General features: G+C 36.8%; 2 protein-coding genes across 5 annotated transcripts; one reads left to right on the plus strand and one right to left on the minus strand.

Annotated features, from left to right (window-relative positions):
- Positions 1-38: 38 nt before the first annotated feature.
- On the plus strand, positions 39-11,865 carry IRAK1BP1 (interleukin 1 receptor associated kinase 1 binding protein 1). Of its 4 annotated transcripts, none has more exons than XM_026086218.1 (4): positions 39-424; positions 5,931-5,996; positions 9,579-9,709; positions 10,747-11,865. In XM_026086218.1, the coding sequence occupies exons 1-4, from the start codon at positions 329-331 to the stop codon at positions 11,015-11,017; spliced, it is 564 nt and encodes a 187-aa protein (XP_025942003.1). In that variant the 5' UTR covers positions 39-328; the 3' UTR covers positions 11,018-11,865. The 4 variants fall into 4 exon arrangements, with proteins under 4 accessions (XP_025942003.1, XP_025942007.1, XP_025942004.1 ...); XM_026086222.1 differs by lacking the exon at positions 39-424 and adding an exon at positions 3,475-3,532 and having other exon boundaries at positions 10,747-11,862; XM_026086219.1 differs by lacking the exon at positions 39-424 and adding an exon at positions 3,708-4,151 and having other exon boundaries at positions 10,747-11,862.
- On the minus strand, positions 11,851-19,326 carry LOC112975737. The gene is made up of 6 exons (XM_026086217.1): positions 19,190-19,326; positions 18,282-18,371; positions 16,894-16,964; positions 15,925-16,088; positions 13,902-14,012; positions 11,851-11,970 (listed from the first exon to the last, which is right to left on the minus strand). The coding sequence occupies exons 1-6, from the start codon at positions 19,312-19,314 to the stop codon at positions 11,875-11,877; spliced, it is 657 nt and encodes a 218-aa protein (XP_025942002.1). The 5' UTR covers positions 19,315-19,326; the 3' UTR covers positions 11,851-11,874.
- Between the last annotated feature and the right edge of the window lie 695 nt (positions 19,327-20,021).

The raw sequence follows: 20,021 nt of genomic DNA on the forward strand, positions 1-20,021 counted from the left end.
GGGGGGGGGGGGAAGTTCTTTTATCACAAGAAATTATTTAGCCGTGGGAAGTCATTTTTATGACAGCACAGTCTTTGCCTGAGCAGCTTTGTCCACACTATAAATGCTCCATCACGGTGATTTTTGTCCTGGTGATCCTGCTCGTGGTGTGTTTGGATTTTATAAAGACAGCTCCAGGCGCTGTCCCACACCGAGGCCTCTTAAAATAGAAAGAAAAAAAAAAACCTCTGATGGCATAAACGGTCGGTTTTGAAAGTGTTACTAACTGAGGACCCCCAGGAAATTTGTGCCTTTCAGTGTATTCACAGTTGAGCTGGGGAAAAGGGAGATGACCAAGTTTGCTGTTAATGCCAAATTATTCAATGTAGTAAAAATGAAAGAACTGCAGAAGGTTAGACATCTTAGATGCTGTGTGCATTGGAGGGTAAGTGCGGACTATAACTTATTGTTAAGAAAAAGAGCAGGATTTACTGTTTTATTTTAGAATTGATGGTGCTGCTGCCTCTTTTTCTGTATTAGCTGAATAATGCATTTGTTCTGGAATAAGAGTGATCGTAAGGACGACCCTTAACCCCTGAGTTAGGGAAAGCTCATACTGCAGCCCTGGGGCGAGATGTCCTGCAGGCCTGGGCAGGGAGAGCGCTGTGGGCTGGGTATGTGACCCTTCTCTTATGGGTTTGCTCTAGCACGGCTGGATGTGTCTGTCACATCATGCGAGCCTTGCCCAGAAAAATGGCAACCAGAAGCAGGATGCCTTTAGAACAGCTTGTCCAGTCAGAAACATTTTTGTGGGGGTTTATACATGGACTACCTTTGGTTTCTATTACATGAATTAATAGGAGTTTAAGGTCTGTTGTGTTTGGGGGAGCAACAGGGGAAGGCAAGTGAACGCAATATGCATTCGTTTTTATTAGCAGAGAAAATAATAAGCTTTGTACCCATCACCATAGTGAGTTATCAGACCATGAGCTGTTTTCTTTCTACCCGCAATTAAATAGCTCTTCAAAGCGTGGAAAGATTAGAAAAGATAGTTGCAGATATCTAGCCTACAGTGAATCTGAATAACTGACTTCTGGTTTTGACACGGTGCATTCAGCATCATTGCAGATGATACAGAAAAGGCGTAAACAGAATACTAAATAAATGAGCATACTTTGGAGTGCTGTAAACACTACTGCAGACTAGAAAAAATAATTGCAAAATGAAGTATGACCCGAACAAATAAATGATTGCATTTATGTATATGTAGTCAGATTCAGAAAGGTAATGGGAGCATGTAAGTAATGGTGTTGTAACCTAGGTGGAGAGAAGACTATTTTTACTCTGTGAGAGCTGAGCATTCAGTGTGTTATTATAGTTATAATTTCATGGTAATCTTTTGGCTGGGTTCAGAGATACTACATGTTGGAGAATGGAAATGTTACTTTTCCTGCTTACTAGAGAGACTGTGAAATGCTGCTTAAGTTCTGGGTTTCTCAGTGTTAGCAATGTGTTAGCTCTAGGAAACTCTGAGAACAACAACAAAAAGTTGTCTTTTTTCAGAGTAGTTTTCTGTGGTATAATTTTGAGTGCTTTGTTCCATCCCATTTTAAATCATTCTGCTACTGGAGCATTCATTTGCTTTGTAGCTTTTCTACTGACTAACAACTCGCATTGCTGGCAATTTCTTCTTAACTGGATTTCCTGACATCACTTCTAGTCAATACCATTCTAGACCACTGTAAAATTAATATCCCTTCATGATATTCATACAATTCCAGTTGTTGCAAGCTTATCCAAGGTCTCTTTAGAAATCATCTGGCTAATCTATATATTTATTTTTTAATTAATCCATAGCACAATTTCCTTAATTTTTTTTTCTTTTTTTTTATTGCTATCATAGGAGGTCTGGGAGATCAGAGGTGCATAATCTTTGTAGCAGCAGGGGCTTGCATTAGTAGCTTGTCAGAAACCTGAGGGCTGCACCTAATTTCCATATATATTTACACAGGATTTTAATCAGAAATAGATGCACACAATACTGTTTATTTATAGAGTGCTGTAAGTATATGCAGCACTTCAGAGCACAGAATCTGCTTTGAGGGCTGCAGGGAAAGTAAAATCAACGGGGAAACCAATCTCTTAGCCCACTGTTCAAAAGTCACATTTTTTTCTCTTTCTCCAGAAGCAAATTGATTTAAATTTATAACTTATGGTTTATTTCAGCATGGTGTGGAGATGATACCCATTTTCTTTAACCATTGCAGCAGACAATTGTCATTGGCCACCTTGTTTAAAAATAACAGTGATATTTGTTGTACTGGTTAAGTGAGGCTCCAGAATCAGAGTATTATTTAACAAAACACACACACCAGCTCACAAATTGTATCCACGTGGGCTCTGACTTAGAGGTTGTCTATACAGGGATATATTCTTGGATATATATGTAGTATCCTCCATATTTGGAACCTTTTATTCAAGAGTGACAGTTATGGATTCACGTCCAGACAGTCAAGGAGAAAAGGATTTAAAAGTTTTGCTTACCCAGATACAAAATTTTCTAATTTCAAAATGTTCTTGATTAAGAAGTGTAGAAACCTGCATAGACATCACCTTTTTTTAGGCTACCACTTATCTTAAGAAATATCCCTGAAGTATTCTTACATTTGCATACAAATCTTCTTCCTACCTTTGTTAAAATAATTGTTCAATATACTTCTGTGATTCCTGGAATGGACTTTAAGCATCAGAAACTTCATCGCTGTAGGTATCTGGTTGTCATTCTGTCCATCTAATGCCAAACAGAAGGGACAGAGTGTGGGAACGAATGGCTGGAGCACGGACACCATGCCTAGTTAGAGCACGTGCGCAATGCTTTCTTGCTAGAGGTGCTCGTGATCTTCAAGCACTCCAGAGGTATTTTGATGGATGGACTGGTAGGAGGTACAAGCATGCATCAAGTCTTATCAAGTATTTCTTTAGCACTAAGAACAAAAATGCTATTTTCASGTGGAAGAAGCTAACTATCTTTTGGCTGTTTCCTTATCTTTGTATTATTTTGCATAGAGTAAAATTATATTGGATATATCAATGCAAATGTACAAGTACATTTTAAGAGACATTTCCAAGTGTCTCCAGATTTGTAATCTATAACTACACATAATGGCATAGCCCACATAATACACTGCTATGCATTTGTATACGTTTTCAAATTATAAACATTTTTCCTTATTAAGACCAGTCTGGTGCTTTATGAAAAGGACACACAGTTTTGTGAACTCAGTAGCCAGGAGTAGAACACGCAGTTTTACCTTCAGATAGGTTTTTTTCATACTGTGTTGTCATATAGCTGTCTCCTTGAAGCATGCTTTCATTGAATATATATTTAGTTTTTTTCCTGTGCTCTTCTGAGGAAAGAGTAGTCATTCTTTTAAACAGCAGTGGTTTAATTAGGGTGAGCATGATGGTTCCATGAAAAAGAAAGTGTTCATAAGTAGCGAGGAACGGAGGACTATATAGGATTTTGCTGTGCTGAAATAAAGAAAAATGGAAGGTAAAGCATAGTTCTGGACTTGATATTAAAAGCTCAAGGGGATATTGACTGACTTTTCATTTTTGTACAGTACCTAACACAGCACAGCTCTAGTCATAACTTTGGGGTTCATAAATGCTCTTATAAATTGAATAAAATGACCTAATTATTTTTCTGCAGCAGTGATAGTTTATTTCACTGGTGGTTCAGAAAATGCACTTATAAGCAGAGTGCAAATGTGATTCTGTTAAGAATAGTGCATGGGATTCGGGGGGTAATTGAGGTATCATGTAAAAATAATGTTACATTGATTTAATATTTCTGATGTGATTTTTGTCCCACAGATTTAGCAAATGAAAGAAACTATTCCAGAAGTGCAGAGTACCTGACACATCAAAAGTGCAGCTTGTCCTAAAGCACTGTGAAAACTATTTTTTCTCTTGTGACTATTGCAATCAAATAAGTAGCTCCTCAGCCAAAATCAAGTACAATATAAACAGTAGACATAAGCAGTAGGGGAGAAAAAAAAAAGGCTCTTTCTTCTGATGTAGTGGAAACCTTAATTCCAATTTGAAACTGTCACCACCTACCTGTCTTTCCTACATCTTTGAGAATAGAGCACACTCCTGAACAGGGACAGGTATCTAATGGAAGATGTATCATAAGAGGGCATGTTGTTATGACTTCAGTAATTATTTATTCCATTTATCTTCACTACCACATACAGCTACTGTGAACTCTGGTGGGATAAAAATTAGCTCTGAGGGAAATCTTTAATAGATGGCACAAAATGATTTTTCACTTTGATTGCAGATAGATAGTGCAATAGTGCCTAGAACCACAAGATGGCACTGTGCTTAAATACACAGCAAGCGTGCTTAAAGGCAAAACCAAAAAAAGCTTTAGAAGAAGAGGATTTTAATTTGTTCAGAGAGAGATAATGGAATGGGGACCAGGAAAAACAAATGCGCTTTTTCGATATTTATTCTAAAGTTTTATCGCAGTTTGGTTATTTTTATGAAATATGTAAGACTTTTAGAAAAAAAGCTTTACCATATGATTATTTCTGTGAAATATGAGAGTTTTTTTGGGGGGGGGGGGAAAGCTTTCCTGCCAATTATATTGAATTCTGTCACAAATAGTAAGATTTTCCCCATCTCACAAATTAAATGAATTGTTGGCGCTGAGCACTCTTCAGTGAGCCATAGCCAGCCTTGCTGCTGAAGTACCTCAAACCTATGACTGTAAAAGGGGAAATATAGTTTCTGGGGGCTACCTGGTCCTGGTCCATGCCTTTACCGGAGAGAGTATCCAAAAATAAGCACTGTCATGCCTGTATTTGAGCACTGCCAATCAGTCATCAAATTGAAATTTCAGAATTCATTTCTTGTAGGCTGCTGCACRGTGATAATTATGGATCTAAACTCCATACAACACTTTAGAAGGAAAATAGTCCTAGATAACAGATTATTGTCATTTCTATGAACTTTTTCATGCTACATGGTAAAGTTGAAAATTTGAATCCTCTACAGGAAATATTCTGAAACAAAGCATCTTTTGTAATAGGTCAACACTGTAAGCAAATATTATGTTTTCCTATACAATCAATTTGAAAGTCTTAGTATCTGCTTCCCAAGGGTTCCTGGGTATTAGATTCAAATAAAAATTTGCAATTAAATTTTAAACTGCACTTTTTGTTTTGCTGCAGTAATTTTTCAATGAACTGTTCTTCCAAAGTGTTAACCTGAGAGGGAAATTGGTGAAAGAAATGTGATGGTTAGACCACTAGTAAGCTGGTCATATATTCAGATGTAACCAGAGTTATTCTGTATCCTAGTTAAATAGTACAGTATCCTATTTGCTAGTGCTCTGTGCAGTCATTACATTGAATAATACAGCTGCTATTAATGCGAAAGTGTCAATGGTGGAATAACCTCTTTTACGGGTTACTGTTCTGCTAGAATAAAAATGATTTACTCATTGTTTAAATCACCTACTTGCTACAAGCTGCTACTCTGGAAATATCTTAAAATAGGGGATCTCTGAAGCACTTTTCCTATACTAACTTTCTGAAAACAATTTAAACTTCTAGTTTTGTGAACCAGGTGAATTGACAGTTACACATGGATACACACAGCTTCTAGCTAGCAGTTGCTTTCAAGACCCAAGTCTTCTCCTCTTTAGGTGAATAGCAGCAGAATTACATTATAGAACTACTGTGTAATTCACTTTAAATAACTGCAAGAAATCTATCTAGTTTTTAATTGAAGAGACTTGCATATAAAAATTACACACTTATGTTGCTAAATTATAAGTAATAAGCCAAAACTGTCCAGCTTTTACAGAATATGATGTACATACATTTCTAACATATCTTGATTTCTGAGTTTTAAAATTATGTTCTTGTACTTTGTTTTAGGAAGAAAATATGACTGTAACAGAGGATTTTAGTAGACTAGAAAACACTTACCAAATGGAAGCAGAGGTAGGTACTCATCCTAGCAAAGAAAAAAAAAAATGCACCAAGGACCGGTGGAAATGTGCAGACTGTCTTTCATCATGACTAGAGTAGCTGTTCTCTATAGTAAAGGCAGCATAGTCCAAAGAAACTATGGAAAGACTGCCATTTAAAGTGGCGTTTAGTTGCAGCCTGCTGTTTTGTGCAGAATATTTGTTTGCTGCTACTGTAATACAAAAAGAATTATTTTCTTCTCAGATGAATACGTGTATTTTAAATTTTAGGTGATGCTATAGAAGGGAATATTGTGTTCTAGGACTCTAAGGCTGTCGTTCTATGGCAGTACAGGTAAACATAGGTTAGTGTCCTATCATTCTGCTCTCTCATTCACTGCTAGCCATTCCTGCCCTCTACTTTTTGCCAGGAGTTGTACTTATGTGATCAGTTGGTAGGTTAGTTCAGAAAGCTCCTCAAAAAGTGATTATTTTTTCCATCATTTCAGCTCCCTGAACTGGAGGCAATGCAAGGCAGAGGACAAGAATGGATGGGGGACAAGAGTGGCAACCCCAGTCTAGATCTGCTTAAGTCACAGTTGAGCAGCACCTGGACCTTGGGTCTATTATACATGACTCTGCCACCAGCCTGCTGCAAGTAAAGCAGACCTAATTGTTTCCTAGGTAATTCACTTTGAATTCTGTAGGTAAAAAGTGCTATGTGAAAGCTAAATATGGGAGTAATCCCATTTACTTCAGAAGTGGCCCAGGGGAGTGCAGTTTTGCATGTTCATGCTATAGCAAAAGTAAATGTTGTTCTACAAACATTCACTGAGGGAAATGATGTGTTTTCAGTCAATGAATCTTTTCAGTGCATCAAACTTTAATGACTACCCAGTAACTTTACGTATTCTTATGAAATCAACCTGGAAGTCTGCAATAAAATGATAGCTGTTTTATAGAGCTGCTACTTACAATTCCCTAAAGCAGGGTTCAGCCTCTTTGATTTGTTTGTTCATTTGTTTTCAGGCATATTCTCATCCAAATAACAACAATAAATATAGAAATAATTGAGAATTTGCAGAAGACAATCTGGAGATAAAAATGAGTCCTCAGCTACTTAAATGATATGCGTCAGTGTCATGTTCTGAATTATTTTAACTTTATAATGTAGACAAGTACCATAAGGAAAGCTGAAATTACCAGGTCTTTTAGATAAGCTATACTTGAAAAATCAATAAAACTGTATCCAATTATTATTTAGACTACAGACAAGCTTAGGCTTACAACTTCAGTCTTAAGTGGTAACTTAACCAATCATCTCCCTTTTCCCGCTATTAATTTTCATACAACAAAGACTGTAACTGGAAAAACTAACTACATGGATCAAGTGTTTGTTTGTAGATGATATGGGCCAGCTGTAATTGCAGTTCAAAAGGCGTATGGTTGCCTAGAACTAGGAGTCAGAACTTGAAAATCTACCCATAGGACTGCTACTTTGGCCGCCTTGTAAGTGTAAGTAGCAGTATGGTAGCTCTTTATGCAGAGATTAGTTTCTCCTTTCCCGCCCCTTTATTTAAGCACTAGTTTCATTAGTACAGCTTCATAAATCATTTAAGTTTTATTGACCAGTGCATTTGACTGTTTTAGCAATATAAATTAATTTAAAATTAACTTAAACTGGCTTCTGTACCAGTGAGTTTGCTATTATATTTGTGTCATACATCAAATCTCAAAAGTCATGTTATATTCTATGAACTCTTTTTTAGCATTTTTCTGCTTTAAGAGTTTTTAGAAGACTAAAGAAATTATCAGATAAATAGCTATTTTAAGATAAATATTCAAGATATACTTAAGACCCACAATTCTTTTGTGTGATGGTTCTTTGATCGCCTTGAGGGAACTAATTTTGTAAACACTGACAACAGTCTGGAAGACACTGTGACAGACCTCACAGTGAGACTGTACTTTCTGCTTTCCACAAAATACAATTATGACAACGTTCTTGCAAAACACATCCTAAAAGGATATATGCTTTTTATAGTTTTGGGAAGAGCTCTCACTGAAGAAAGAAATCTAGGATCAGTTTCATCTTCAGTCTTAGTTCAAATCCATACTGCACCTTCCAGAAAGTGCTCCAACTACTATGTTACAGGTAGAGGGTGTATAACTCAGACGAGGAGGCAGACTTGGTGCAGTTTTGCGCACCAGACTTGCCTCTCTGTCCTTGTAGTGGATGGAAGTGAAGATACTGAGCCAGTGCAAGGATTATAGCCAGGATGAGGGGAAATGCACTACACTGAGACGAGCTACCAAGAGTAACAAGATTTGTGCATTAGTTACTTTATGATAATTGTCAGTATCCGTATTTACCTTATCCTGTATGTGAAGTAGTTCTCCCCTCTCTTATTGAGGGGTAAACTTCCTTGGATTCTCTCTCTTATCACAAGGTGTCAATGCACACAGGAAGTAACTGTAGACCAGCTGACATGCAGTAACTTGGATTTTTGTGCTATATACCTTAGCTGGGATAGCTTGCTTCATGGACTGCACAGAAAACATGTTCTGTACCTCACATGAGTGTGCAATGGAATTTTCTTTGCCATGGCTTTCTTCTTCTCTTCCTGTTGAAGCTGTATTAGTGTGCAAAAAGAAATGGGATAAGAGAGAGGAGGAGCCTGACTTGGTGGTGGTGAGAGCACTCTACTGGGAGTTGAAGATAAGGATTTGGTCCTCCTAAAGAGGAGTTTGTGACCTGGGATTTCTGCTACCTGAATGCTCTGACAGCTGGGCATCATGGGTTCACTGCTGACTACTGTGCTCTGCCACAGAGAAAGGCTTGCTCCTGGCTTGAAAGTCAGGTGGCAGGTCCTTGCCTTCAGGGAAGGCTGTAGGGCTCTGGATCCTGGGCACATAGTGATGCCTGTTTGTAGAACTTGTGAGAGCACCTAAATTCTGGAGAGGAATAAGATTCCTGAAGCATTTGTATTTAGTGCTTCTTATTGCCAAAGCCACAGGCAGCTAAATGTTTAAATAGTTTTTAATCTGAGTCTGAAGTGCCCAGTTCTCTACAGGCACTGGAGTGAGCCTGTTCAACCGAAACACAGGGTTTTGAGCCCACTGCAGGGACCAGGCTAGGGTTAGCTTAGTCCGACAGTTTAGGTTTCTTGAACCTAATGCTTGGAAATAAAATGTAAATTTCCTTCCTGCACAATGTTTTCCACATCATTTTGCTCGGGCGTCTACATAATTAACATCTAGTAATCTAAGGCTAATTGTAAAAGTCAGGAATTGGGGTGCATCTGGTCATGTGTCCCAAAGAGCATGTGTTCATTCTTCAAATTGTTTACATACCAAGAATACTGTACTTCCTCACAAAAGAGCATCTTCTCAATCCTCAATTTTAAACCATTTTATAAACATTTCTGTTGCGAAACCAATGGTAGACTCCTTATAAAAATGTTCTAGCCAACTAAATGTTACAGTTATATAGAGGACTCTAGTATGTTTAGTTTGTACACACACTGTCTTTGTAGTGATTTAATTGCAAGTGCATCATAGGAGAAAGTAAAAAGAAAAAAAAAAAAACTTGTCTAATCTCTGTGTTCACTCACAGGTCTGTATTATATTCAGTGATTTTGGAAAAATGCAGAATGTTTGCAATCTACTCATTGAAAAGCTAGGGACCTCTGTTACTATCAGTCCACCTCATTTCTACCACACACCAGAAGCTGTAGACACCCTTCGGTAAGTTCCTTCTCACTCCACAAATTTTACAACCTCAGATAACAGTTAATATGAATACATCATGTATACTGATTATAATGGGGACAGATAGTTTCCTTGATGCCTATTAAAATTTATATTTAAGTATTTCAGCATTTTTTCTAAATATAATTTTATAAATTAATGCTGTTCAGCCTAGAAAGATACAGCTTGTTCCTTCTACAGTGCCCCTGTCCAAAAGCAGAATTAATAAAAAAAAAATGTTTTCCCACTGATTTCAGTTGGCTGTATAATCAACTGTTAACACTAGCTAGGTCAACATATTTTGGCTTTTGTTACATCAGTGCATATTAGTTTTAATTTGGATTTATGCATGAACGTGTTACCAGATGTTGATAATGCTAAGTACTCTTGCCAATTTCCATTACTCTTAGCTGCTGACAAGCGCTGAAACAAACCATTCACAGTCCTTGCTTAGCATCAAAACATGCTACTTTGAAGCCCAGGGGCCTTGATATTTCCATGGTTAATTATTCAGACTCCTGTTTCTTCTATCATTGAGTGTGTGGGAGGTGGCAGAGCGGACCTTATCTTGGATTGGATTTTGGCTTTTTAAATAATCATCAGGCCTGTTCCCAGGAAGGAAACAGCTAGCTGCTACTAACAACTCTGGAGATGTCAGAAGTGTATCTCAAAGGTTTGTGCAGGAGTCTAGCTGGAAATCAGGCCAGTGAGGTTAAACAGGTCCTGGCATGCCTTAGAGCTGGGCCACCCAAAGGCCTGGAGCAAAGGCTGAACTCTTGCTCTGCACCACACACCCAAAGTGCCTGCAGCATATACATTTGAAATGCTTCATCATAGTTGATAAGGATGCTGACATTTTCTCATTGCTGAGTTCCCCCTCAGACTTTTAAACTACCACTTGGAAGCTGGGGGAGGATGATGTGCCTTGCATCTTACCTAGTCATGAAAACAGAGGCACTGAAAAAATTATTTGGCAGGAAAACTTGTACAACGGTTGGCCCTGCTTGTTATATTGCTGCTTTTCTACTTCTCAGCCGTCAAGTATGTGTTGCTGCTGTTGGAAACACACGGCGAAAAGCTCAAGAAGTCTGTCGATTGTTTGGCCAGTCATTGGGAAAACCCTTCTTAATAAGAGAAGAAGAAGCAAAAGAATGGGGAGGCCACATAGACAGTAATCTATCTAACACCTCAGATTCCCTGACTATGCAGGAAAGAATCCAGAATGCGACTGTTTATGCTTCTTGTAGAGTATTTGCTGTATTTGAGATAAAGGGAAAAGAAAACAGAAGAAACAAGTTGCTCTAGAAATATTCTTGTCACTGAAACCTTGGATTAAATGTCCAAATGTCTTTGTTTTTCAAACATGTACCTTTCATGGAACAGTTTTTAAAAAGAAAATTCTCAAATACTAGACACTTGTAGATTTAGTAGAAGTTTTCAAAGTCACTTCCACTGGCACTGTATATACATTTTATTTTTTTAATTCATACGCTTTTCATGCTTTCTTCATGCTTTTTTTTTACTTCACTCTTATGGTAGCAAGTAGGGCTAAGGTAAAATATTAAGAATGCAGTTCATGAGCCAAAGTAGACAGCTTCTAACATGTCTATCCAGGTGCAAGAAATTACATTTAATACACTTCTATGTCACTCACAACTCTTCTTTTGCATGAATCATTTAAAAGCATCACAATACATGCTTTGTAAAAACAGAGTGGTCAAATTATTGCAGGATTTACTTATTACAGCTCCCCCTTGAGTTCCATTTGGCCTTTATTTAGCTCTCTGCCCTTAAATCAAGGTTACTATTAGTTCTGGAAGCTCGTTATTTAACCATTTAACTTATTCCCATCCCTCTGGCAAAAGGCCAAGATATTTGACATTCAAAACCTTAGGTACTGCTACCTGAAGTCTGGCTATATTTAAAGCCTTCCTCCCAAATTAGGAAATGAAACCCAGTCCCGAGTTCATGGTACACTGAATATGCAGTGCATTCATTTCTGCTGAAACAAACTGTCCAACATAAGACATGCTTAATAATTTCAAATTTATTTCTTCATATGAAATAATATACAATCTATTTTATCCTGGTGTCTATTTGCTCCAGTTTAAAAAGGAAGGGTGTTGTGCAGATGTACATCACATATAAAAGAGTTAAATACTTCAGTCATGAGGATAGATTTTTTTCAACCATGGCTGCATAATGTATTTTGATCCATCATAGCCACTGAAGTAGGCTTTCATATCAGGGTGATGTACCTGAGAAAGTAATTTTTCAAGGTGAATAGGTATCAGAACTAGCAATATATAAAATAATCATTAAAGTATCAATTTGTAAGTTATTAAGTTATTATGGTTAATTCCTGTTTGTTGTTAAATACATAATGTATGTAAAGACACTTATCAGGATTTTTGACACACCTTAGCCATTGTTCTGATGGCATAAATGAGGTTTTCCTCAAACTGTTGAACTACTCTACAAATCTTGAGCATATCTCATGAAATAAGTGCTAGATCTAAACTGGGGTTGATGTATTTAAATCAGCACTATTTCTTAGTGAAGTACTTTCCACTTATTTGTTGCTGGTACAGCTGTTTGCTATTTTTCAGCTGGATCAGTTATTTAGTCCAATTAGGCAGCGGGAACAGTAAAGCAGCAGTTGGTGAAGTGATGGCCATAGGTAGCACAATATCCAGCTTTAAGATGCAAATCCACAGAGGGGAATTCACATTGCGTGCTGTGTCATGATCCAGAAAGCTTACAGTGAGTTGTTTAGAACTGACCATTAGGAAATGGTGAGAATGAGTTTAAGCTTTTTCTCTTCCCTTCAGTCCCAAAACCCTTTAGGAAAGTACATTGTCAATTAGATCGTAGGAAAGGAGAAGCAAGGGCAATATGCAGACCTCCTTGTGAACTTAAGGTATAGGTGTGACTAACAAAGTTTGTAATTAATCTCACTCAATTAAACAACTTTCAAAGGTCTGATTTTGCAAGCTTGTTACCATCAGTTCCCCTAATACTTTATGTGTAGAATAAGCCTCTCCTGTAGCTGAATAAAGCAATCTGACATCTTAAAGGCTAGCTTTCACATCAGGTAAATGTTTAAAGTGAGGTATCTGTTTCTCCCCATGGACTATAAAGGTAACTGAAGGTGACCAACTGACATAATGAAAGGTGTGTGGTTTTTTGAAAGGTAAGTTAGAGCAGTCAAAACCCAATTCTAAATATATATGACACTCATCTGAGATGGCATAATTCCCGCTGGAGAGTTCACACATGTTAGCACGTTTTATATTAGTCTTTGGCTAAAACGGAGGCACAGTTTCAACAGAAAGCTTGGAGATTCTTCAGGCCAGCCTAATTTACACAATTTGATTGGGGCTTTCTCCTGAAAGGCAAAAAACACCCATTCGAATCTCCTCCATTTGGCAGGATCAAGCCTTTCACATGTTAGATGAATGGTTTAACTACTTGATGTTATTTTGAATATGGATACTGCCACTGTCCAATTTAAAAGAAAAAGCATCCGCTATAGTGCTGGTTGCCTTGCAAAAATGCTGCCTGTATGTGGCATGCATGCTTGAAGGCTGTCTTCTGAATCAGACTCCTCTCAGGACTTAAACACATCTCCAACTAGTTTAAGAATCAGGTGCACCTCGCATGAGTTAGACATAAAAAGCTACTGAGATCATGATACACAAAACAGAATTTTCAGCTCCCAYAGATCTTTGCAGTCAAGCAGAGAGATATTATTCAGTCTGGGCAGCATCTGAGCTAGAGCTCTTTGAAATGCAGTTTTTCCAAAGGGGAATTGCAAAACCAGTATTCTTTGCTAGCTCTAGTAGAAAGAGATTAAATGACTTGTTCAAGTCTGATGGGTCAGTGAAATTCTGAAACAAAGTCCATGTCTGCAACAGCCTGTTTGCAACAGAAGTCAAGTTGCTAAAATCTGATGAGCAAAAAAACTAGAGAGTTGGATACTTGGAAGTAGGCAGCACTTGGCTTTGGTCATTTATCACCTAAAAATATGTATTTGAAAGTACAGCAATAATTTGTGTATCTGCTTTTTCTGCTGGTTTTCACTACCTTTGTTAAATGAATAGTTAGCATCTACAAAGTCAAAGGTCAGCCAACTTTTAAACATACAGGATAACAAACAACTTGAAGTTAAATAAAAAATAAATACTACCTCTAATCCCATAATAATTGTTATCTCCTCCTCAGGAATGTAAGCTGTAGGTTTGCCAAATCCATTTGCTTTGTTAATTAGAATTCGATAGTGAGGAGTATCTTTTAGATCCTGTAAAAATACAAGAAAAATAAATAACCTCAAGGGGAGATCATGACTAAAGATTACATTATATAATAAATTAACTTTCAGTAGATTTACAAATGCTTAAAAAAAAAACACCACACACACACACCTCAATATATACATAGGGCAGATTAAATTTATGATCTTATCAACATCAGTTTGGAAACTTAAATATAAAAAAAAAAAAAAAAATCAAACCTGTAATCTGTGAAGTTCTATTTGGCATATCAGAAACACTCTTTAAAGAACCAATATTCCAAGTAATCTTTTCTCCAGTAAATCTTACAAGAAACGTGACTTAGAATATCCCTGCTTTCTGTAAGTAGTTCCCATAACAATTTATTAGTCATCCTTCTTCCTTCACATTCACAAGTTTTTACAGAAAGGGACTGAAAAAGGGGCAAATCTAGAGCAAAATAATACCTCTGACAATCTTGGTCCCAATCTTGGGCATCACTTAGGGAACTCCAGCCATGAAGGAGAAGTGTGGCTTACTACTATTTATTTTTATATTCTTATAGCACCTAAAAACCCCAGTCCTAGACCAGGGTCCCAGCATGACGACTACTCAAACATTCCTGCCCCTAACAACCCACAATCTAAACACAAAAGTGATGGATGAATATAGACAGATAAATGGAGAGCCAATGAAGCAGTTAGGCAGTACTGGTCAATGCGACAGGCAGTGGCCTCTGCACTGGTCAATGTATTAATGAACTAGAAGTCAAAGAAAGGCAGTGATGCTGTGAGGAGGTGGAGCTGAAAGCATGGATAGTGTTTGGAGGAGATTTGCAAGGATCAAGCTCAGTAGTTGACTCTTATGGTCAAAAGCGATTTTGTGTAGCTGATGCATGTAATACAATGATGCAAAAGCTAGTTTGAAAAAAAGAAAAAGGGAACCACATGAGTCATCACTGTTGAAATTAAAATCATAAAGATGAACACAAGGTCATTGGGAGAACAGAACTAAACAAGATATGTGGAAGAATCAGCATGCCTGATGGGGAACATTTGGGTGTTCAGTAGGTGACAGTAATATAGAAAGAGAGAAGGAAAAAAAGCACTGATGCAGATATATTAGAAGTCAAGGATGAGTGGCAGGTGGATAAAATTACAACAGGGAAAGGACAGAAGACACAACATAGGACTGAATCTGCTCCCAGTTGAACACCAATTCTCATCTACAGGCAGAGTTTCTTTCTTTTTCTCATTTTCAGTCCTCTTTGGCCTCCCTTCCACTTTTGCAACATGTGAGCAGGCAACCTGCAGAGTAAGCGACGCTGTATTATCAGAGCAGCACTGTCAACATAGATTTAGGATCTTATTTTAAAATAAACCAAGGACTTAGGCTAGACAATTTCAAAAGCTTCAAGAATTCTAACAAAAACATGTTGTTAAATAAATCTACATTTCAAGTGTCCAGATCCCCCCAAACGTAGCTTTTAAACTGAAATTGATTAAACACAAGAGCTTACTTGCATTTCTTAGGTGCAATGAAGATATTACTATCTGATGTGTAGATGTAAGTAAAGGATTTAAAGCTTCTCAACTTTAATAACATACCACGAGAAATTAGTTCAAACATTATAGGTTGACACTGCTGCTTAAAAGGCAATGTTGCATGTTAAAAGTGAGTAATTTTAATTCAAGAGACTGCCAGTACATCCCTGATCAGTGAAGTTTAACCAATGAGTGCTGCAACAACAAGGCTCTACTGTGATGATAGAGCAGAATAAGCAGAACTATCCCTCAGCTACACAGGTGATGAGAGACTCAAACTATTTTCCATTAGGTTAGCAGAAAGTCTGTCTGTAATGGCGTTTCTGAGGTTTTTTTTTTTTAAACCTGAGTTATTCCATGTATGTATGAATAAAGCAAGAATTTAATACATTCAAACCTGTTTTGCTGGAGGATATTTGTGTTGTAGCCATTCTTCCGGAGCCTTAGCTTTTACATCCCATCCAACAATGACTCCTGAATAGCCAAATCTTTTGTGAACTATTACTTGTCCCACACTGAACTGAATATATTCAGGCTTTGGACTACGAATGTAAGTTGATTCTAGTTTAAGGAAAAAAAGAGACTTAGCAAGGAAAAGTGTTTGATCTAGTATATTGAACATTTAAACAGATGTTCATCTGACTTCCAGCGCAACAGAACTAGCAGTTATATTACTTGGTGAAGTAAGCAAGGAAAGARATAACATTCTGGGGAGGGGGGAGAAAAAGAAAGTATTACAGTACTTGACAAAATAGCATCCACTACGGAAGGTATTTTTGTATTTGTACACTTTTGATATTACGCATGGATCTTAACAGAGTTTTGGAAAGCATAAACACAAGTATGCATTGACAATTATTTTTTACCTTTAGCCTTGTATACAGTATTTTACAAGGCTACACATAGTCCAACTAGTCCTAACCTAGTTTTTCCAGATTGTGTCACAGAATTTCTTCTATTCAGTCAGCCACAGGGATTTTTTTCTTTTTTTCCCTTAAAGGGAACAGCACTAAGTCAAGATCAAAAGACTGATCAACTGGTTATTTATCCTTTTATGAAGCTGATCTAAATCGGTTCACTTGAATAAAATGAAAGGTATACCACTGTTTTTTCGTATGTCAGTTCAAAATAGGTACACTCAGATCTATTCAGTAAAATAGACATACACATATAGGATGGTATACCATATTGATACTGTTATACAACACAGAATGAAAAGGTTTCAGATTTTACATATTTTGTTTTGCTTACAATCAATAATGTTTGGAGAGAAGGGGGGGGGGGAAGACCATCAGTTACAAGGTAAGTGTAGACATACACCTTAGAATACAATATCACAAGCAAAATCCAAGTAAGACTCCAGTACCTGCAAAGTAAGAATGGGTTGTTTCTTCATTTTCTCCACTTTTAATTTTCTTTTCTCCATAGTACCACTTCCTAAAATGTAAAATTAATAAACCAATGTTCAAACAAGTTCTTTAGAAACTGAGTATTAGGATAATCAGTCTTCTGATTATTTTAAGTAAAGCAATACTGTGAAACATTTGATACAAAATTCATTACAATTTGAAACCCAAACAGAATGACAGTTATACAGGAACACCACTTTTAGGGGATATACAAGAAAAAGGAAAAAAAATTTTTAATCTTGGTTTAGCTCAAGTCTGTAGAAATGCTTAAGGCTGACAAATAGCTTTTAACAGGATCAAAAATGGAAAAAATGTCCTGACTTGTCTGGCTGCATTGTTGAAAATAGCAGCTAATATGGAAGGTTTGGAAGGTCACAAATGTCACCATTTTTTAGAATAATCAATTCTTTATAGTATTATAGGATTTTTAGAAGACACAAGCATCTCCTACTGTAGACAAATAATCAAAGGATCATTTGGTCCTTGAAAGCTTTATCTTTAGATATCCCTGGAGCTTTCTGCAAAGTTAGAGTAAGCAAGTTAAGGGGGAACCTGAGGAAAGCACAGTTTCATGGATTCTTATAAAAAACAGAGAATCTTCCTTTCATATATCACTCCTCTGGGCTTCCCTGGGGGCAAAATTTAAGTCTGAATTTTCCACAGTTCAGAGGTACTCCATGATATCCTTTATTTTTTTTACCTGGATTAAGAAAGGATCTTTGAAGATACAGACAGGTAAAAACTTTGGARGATTTCTATTGCACAATAATCGGATCTCACAACACTTTTAACCTCCGCAAACAAGTACAAGCAAGAGTCTTCTTAATTAAAGTGGTGTCTATGATACAGTCTTACTGTTTTTAGACCAGCTCACTTCATCATGAATGTCCAAGTTTCCCCCTTTTTTCTAAATCCATCTGTGTATTCTAATTCCATCTGTGTTTTCTAATTTCACATTCAATTTTCTAATTCTAACTCCAGAGCTGTCATATACAGCGTTAAGATGTTCGTCCCATGTTGCAGAATCTCATCCTACAAACACACCTCTGCTTAAAATCATTAATGTGTTAATCCTACTGACTTCACAATCAGACAAGTTTGAAGTAGAGGATAACACATGCATAACTACTGCTATGATTTATGTTTAGTTTTGCATGGAGTCCAGGATGCATATTTGTGTAGAATATAGGCAAAAAGTAGAAAATCCCAAGTCAGTCTCAACAGGAAAATATGAGACATTTCCCCTTTGTTACTCACATCATCCCAAAAGCATACCTTTCTGTTAAAAAGAGACCAATTTTGAAAGTTAGACTTAAGTGTAGACAGTAAGTATGTAACATCCTACCTTGTCTTTGATAGCCAGAGCTTTAAATGGTCTGCCCATGCATCCAGGCTCAAATAAGATTTTGTAAAGCTGCTCCACCAGACAATTATCCTTTAGTAGTAAAAATGACCATCACATTATGTTAAAACCCTAGATAGTGTTTATATATATAAACACATTATTTGCTCACATTATTTGTTGTATTTGAATTCTACAGATTAATCACACAACCAATATACTAAACAGACTGTATTATGAAAACCGTAAATCATACAAATCTCTCTTTGCATGGTTGATCTTCAAGTTATCAACATTTGCCCATGGTTATCACCATTAAATATTTGTATCTGATGTAGCATTCTCCTCTTTATATTTGGAGACAGATGGGTGTGATCCTGTCTAAATAATTTCTTAATTAGTAAACAAGATGGCACTATTTACTGAATTCTATCATTATGACTGCCTTAAGCAATTTACTATGAAAGAATTTTTGTTGCTTAAGACTCTACACTGACTCATACTATGCTAGAAAATCTATTTCAATAGTAAGTGTCTAAAGGCAATAGAAAGTTAGAAATAGTCTTATTAATCACACATTTCTCAACTTTTAAAGAGATTAAACCCATAGTAACATACATCAGACTCTCCAAAAACAGAATGAGATTAAGATATAGTCACGCAGATTATACAGAGATTTTTATATGAAGAAAACAATAGCTGTTATTCAAATGCTGACAGGAATCTTTAAAAAACTAAATATGCTCACATTAAGCCACAAAAATGTCTGAGGTATGATTTGAATGTTGTTTTTGAGTAGGAATGGCCAGCATCTCCCACCCACACTCCAACTTCCCAGGACAAAGCGTCATTTGGGATAAGGAGGAGATTCTTTTCTAAACAAATACAGTAGGGAAGGAGAGACTTACAACCTTTCTGTTATTTGGATGCGCTGAGCAGAGTCTGTTCCATACCACTGGGATATGAAATACTGCGCAGGAAGCGCAGACAGCAGCACGCAAATCTGCAGAAGTGCAGCTGCACTGACGTTAGGCATTCCCACAGGAAGTTTCTTCAAAGACACTTCTCTGCTCTCTATCTGAAAAGAGGCAAAAAGAGGGAAAGAGGGGGAAAAGGTACGAGTTGGCTTTGCTAACTGTATAGTGCTTAAAAGTTTTCTTCAGACTGTTTTATTGGTTCACAAGAAAATGCACAAAATGTACATATGCATTTCAGTTACATCCAGAGCATATCCAAATTAAATCTAACTGCATTAGAATTTGAGGCATTTATAAAAACTAACTGAAGGCTATCTAAAGTAGACAGCTTCACAAGACAATGAAAAACCTAGTTAAGAGTTATATAGAAATCTCTCTCATCTGGAAATAGAAGAAAAAATATGACTAGAAGTTGTATGATTGCCCGATTTGCAATAAAAAGCTGCTCTCCTTGAACAAAATTCATTGTGCTTCATTATCAAATAATTAAGTGCATTAAACATATTTGACATATCAGCTTGAGGGCCTCAAGAGAAATCTATTTAGACATAGTGATTATTGTATATACAGCAGAAGGGATGTTTTTCATTCAGAATGAAAATGCATATAGCACTACACCAAGACAATAATAATGTGTCATACATCACTATACTAGAAAAGGATTGGACAACATCATTCATTCCATAGACACCTGCACACTTTATCAATGCATTAAAATATTAATAATGATTCCCATTAAATTAAGATTCATCTTCAGATGAAGAGT

Source organism: Apteryx rowi, unplaced genomic scaffold (assembly GCF_003343035.1).
Source record: "Apteryx rowi isolate R43461 unplaced genomic scaffold, aptRow1 scaffold_686, whole genome shotgun sequence".
NCBI lineage: Eukaryota > Metazoa > Chordata > Aves > Apterygiformes > Apterygidae > Apteryx > Apteryx rowi.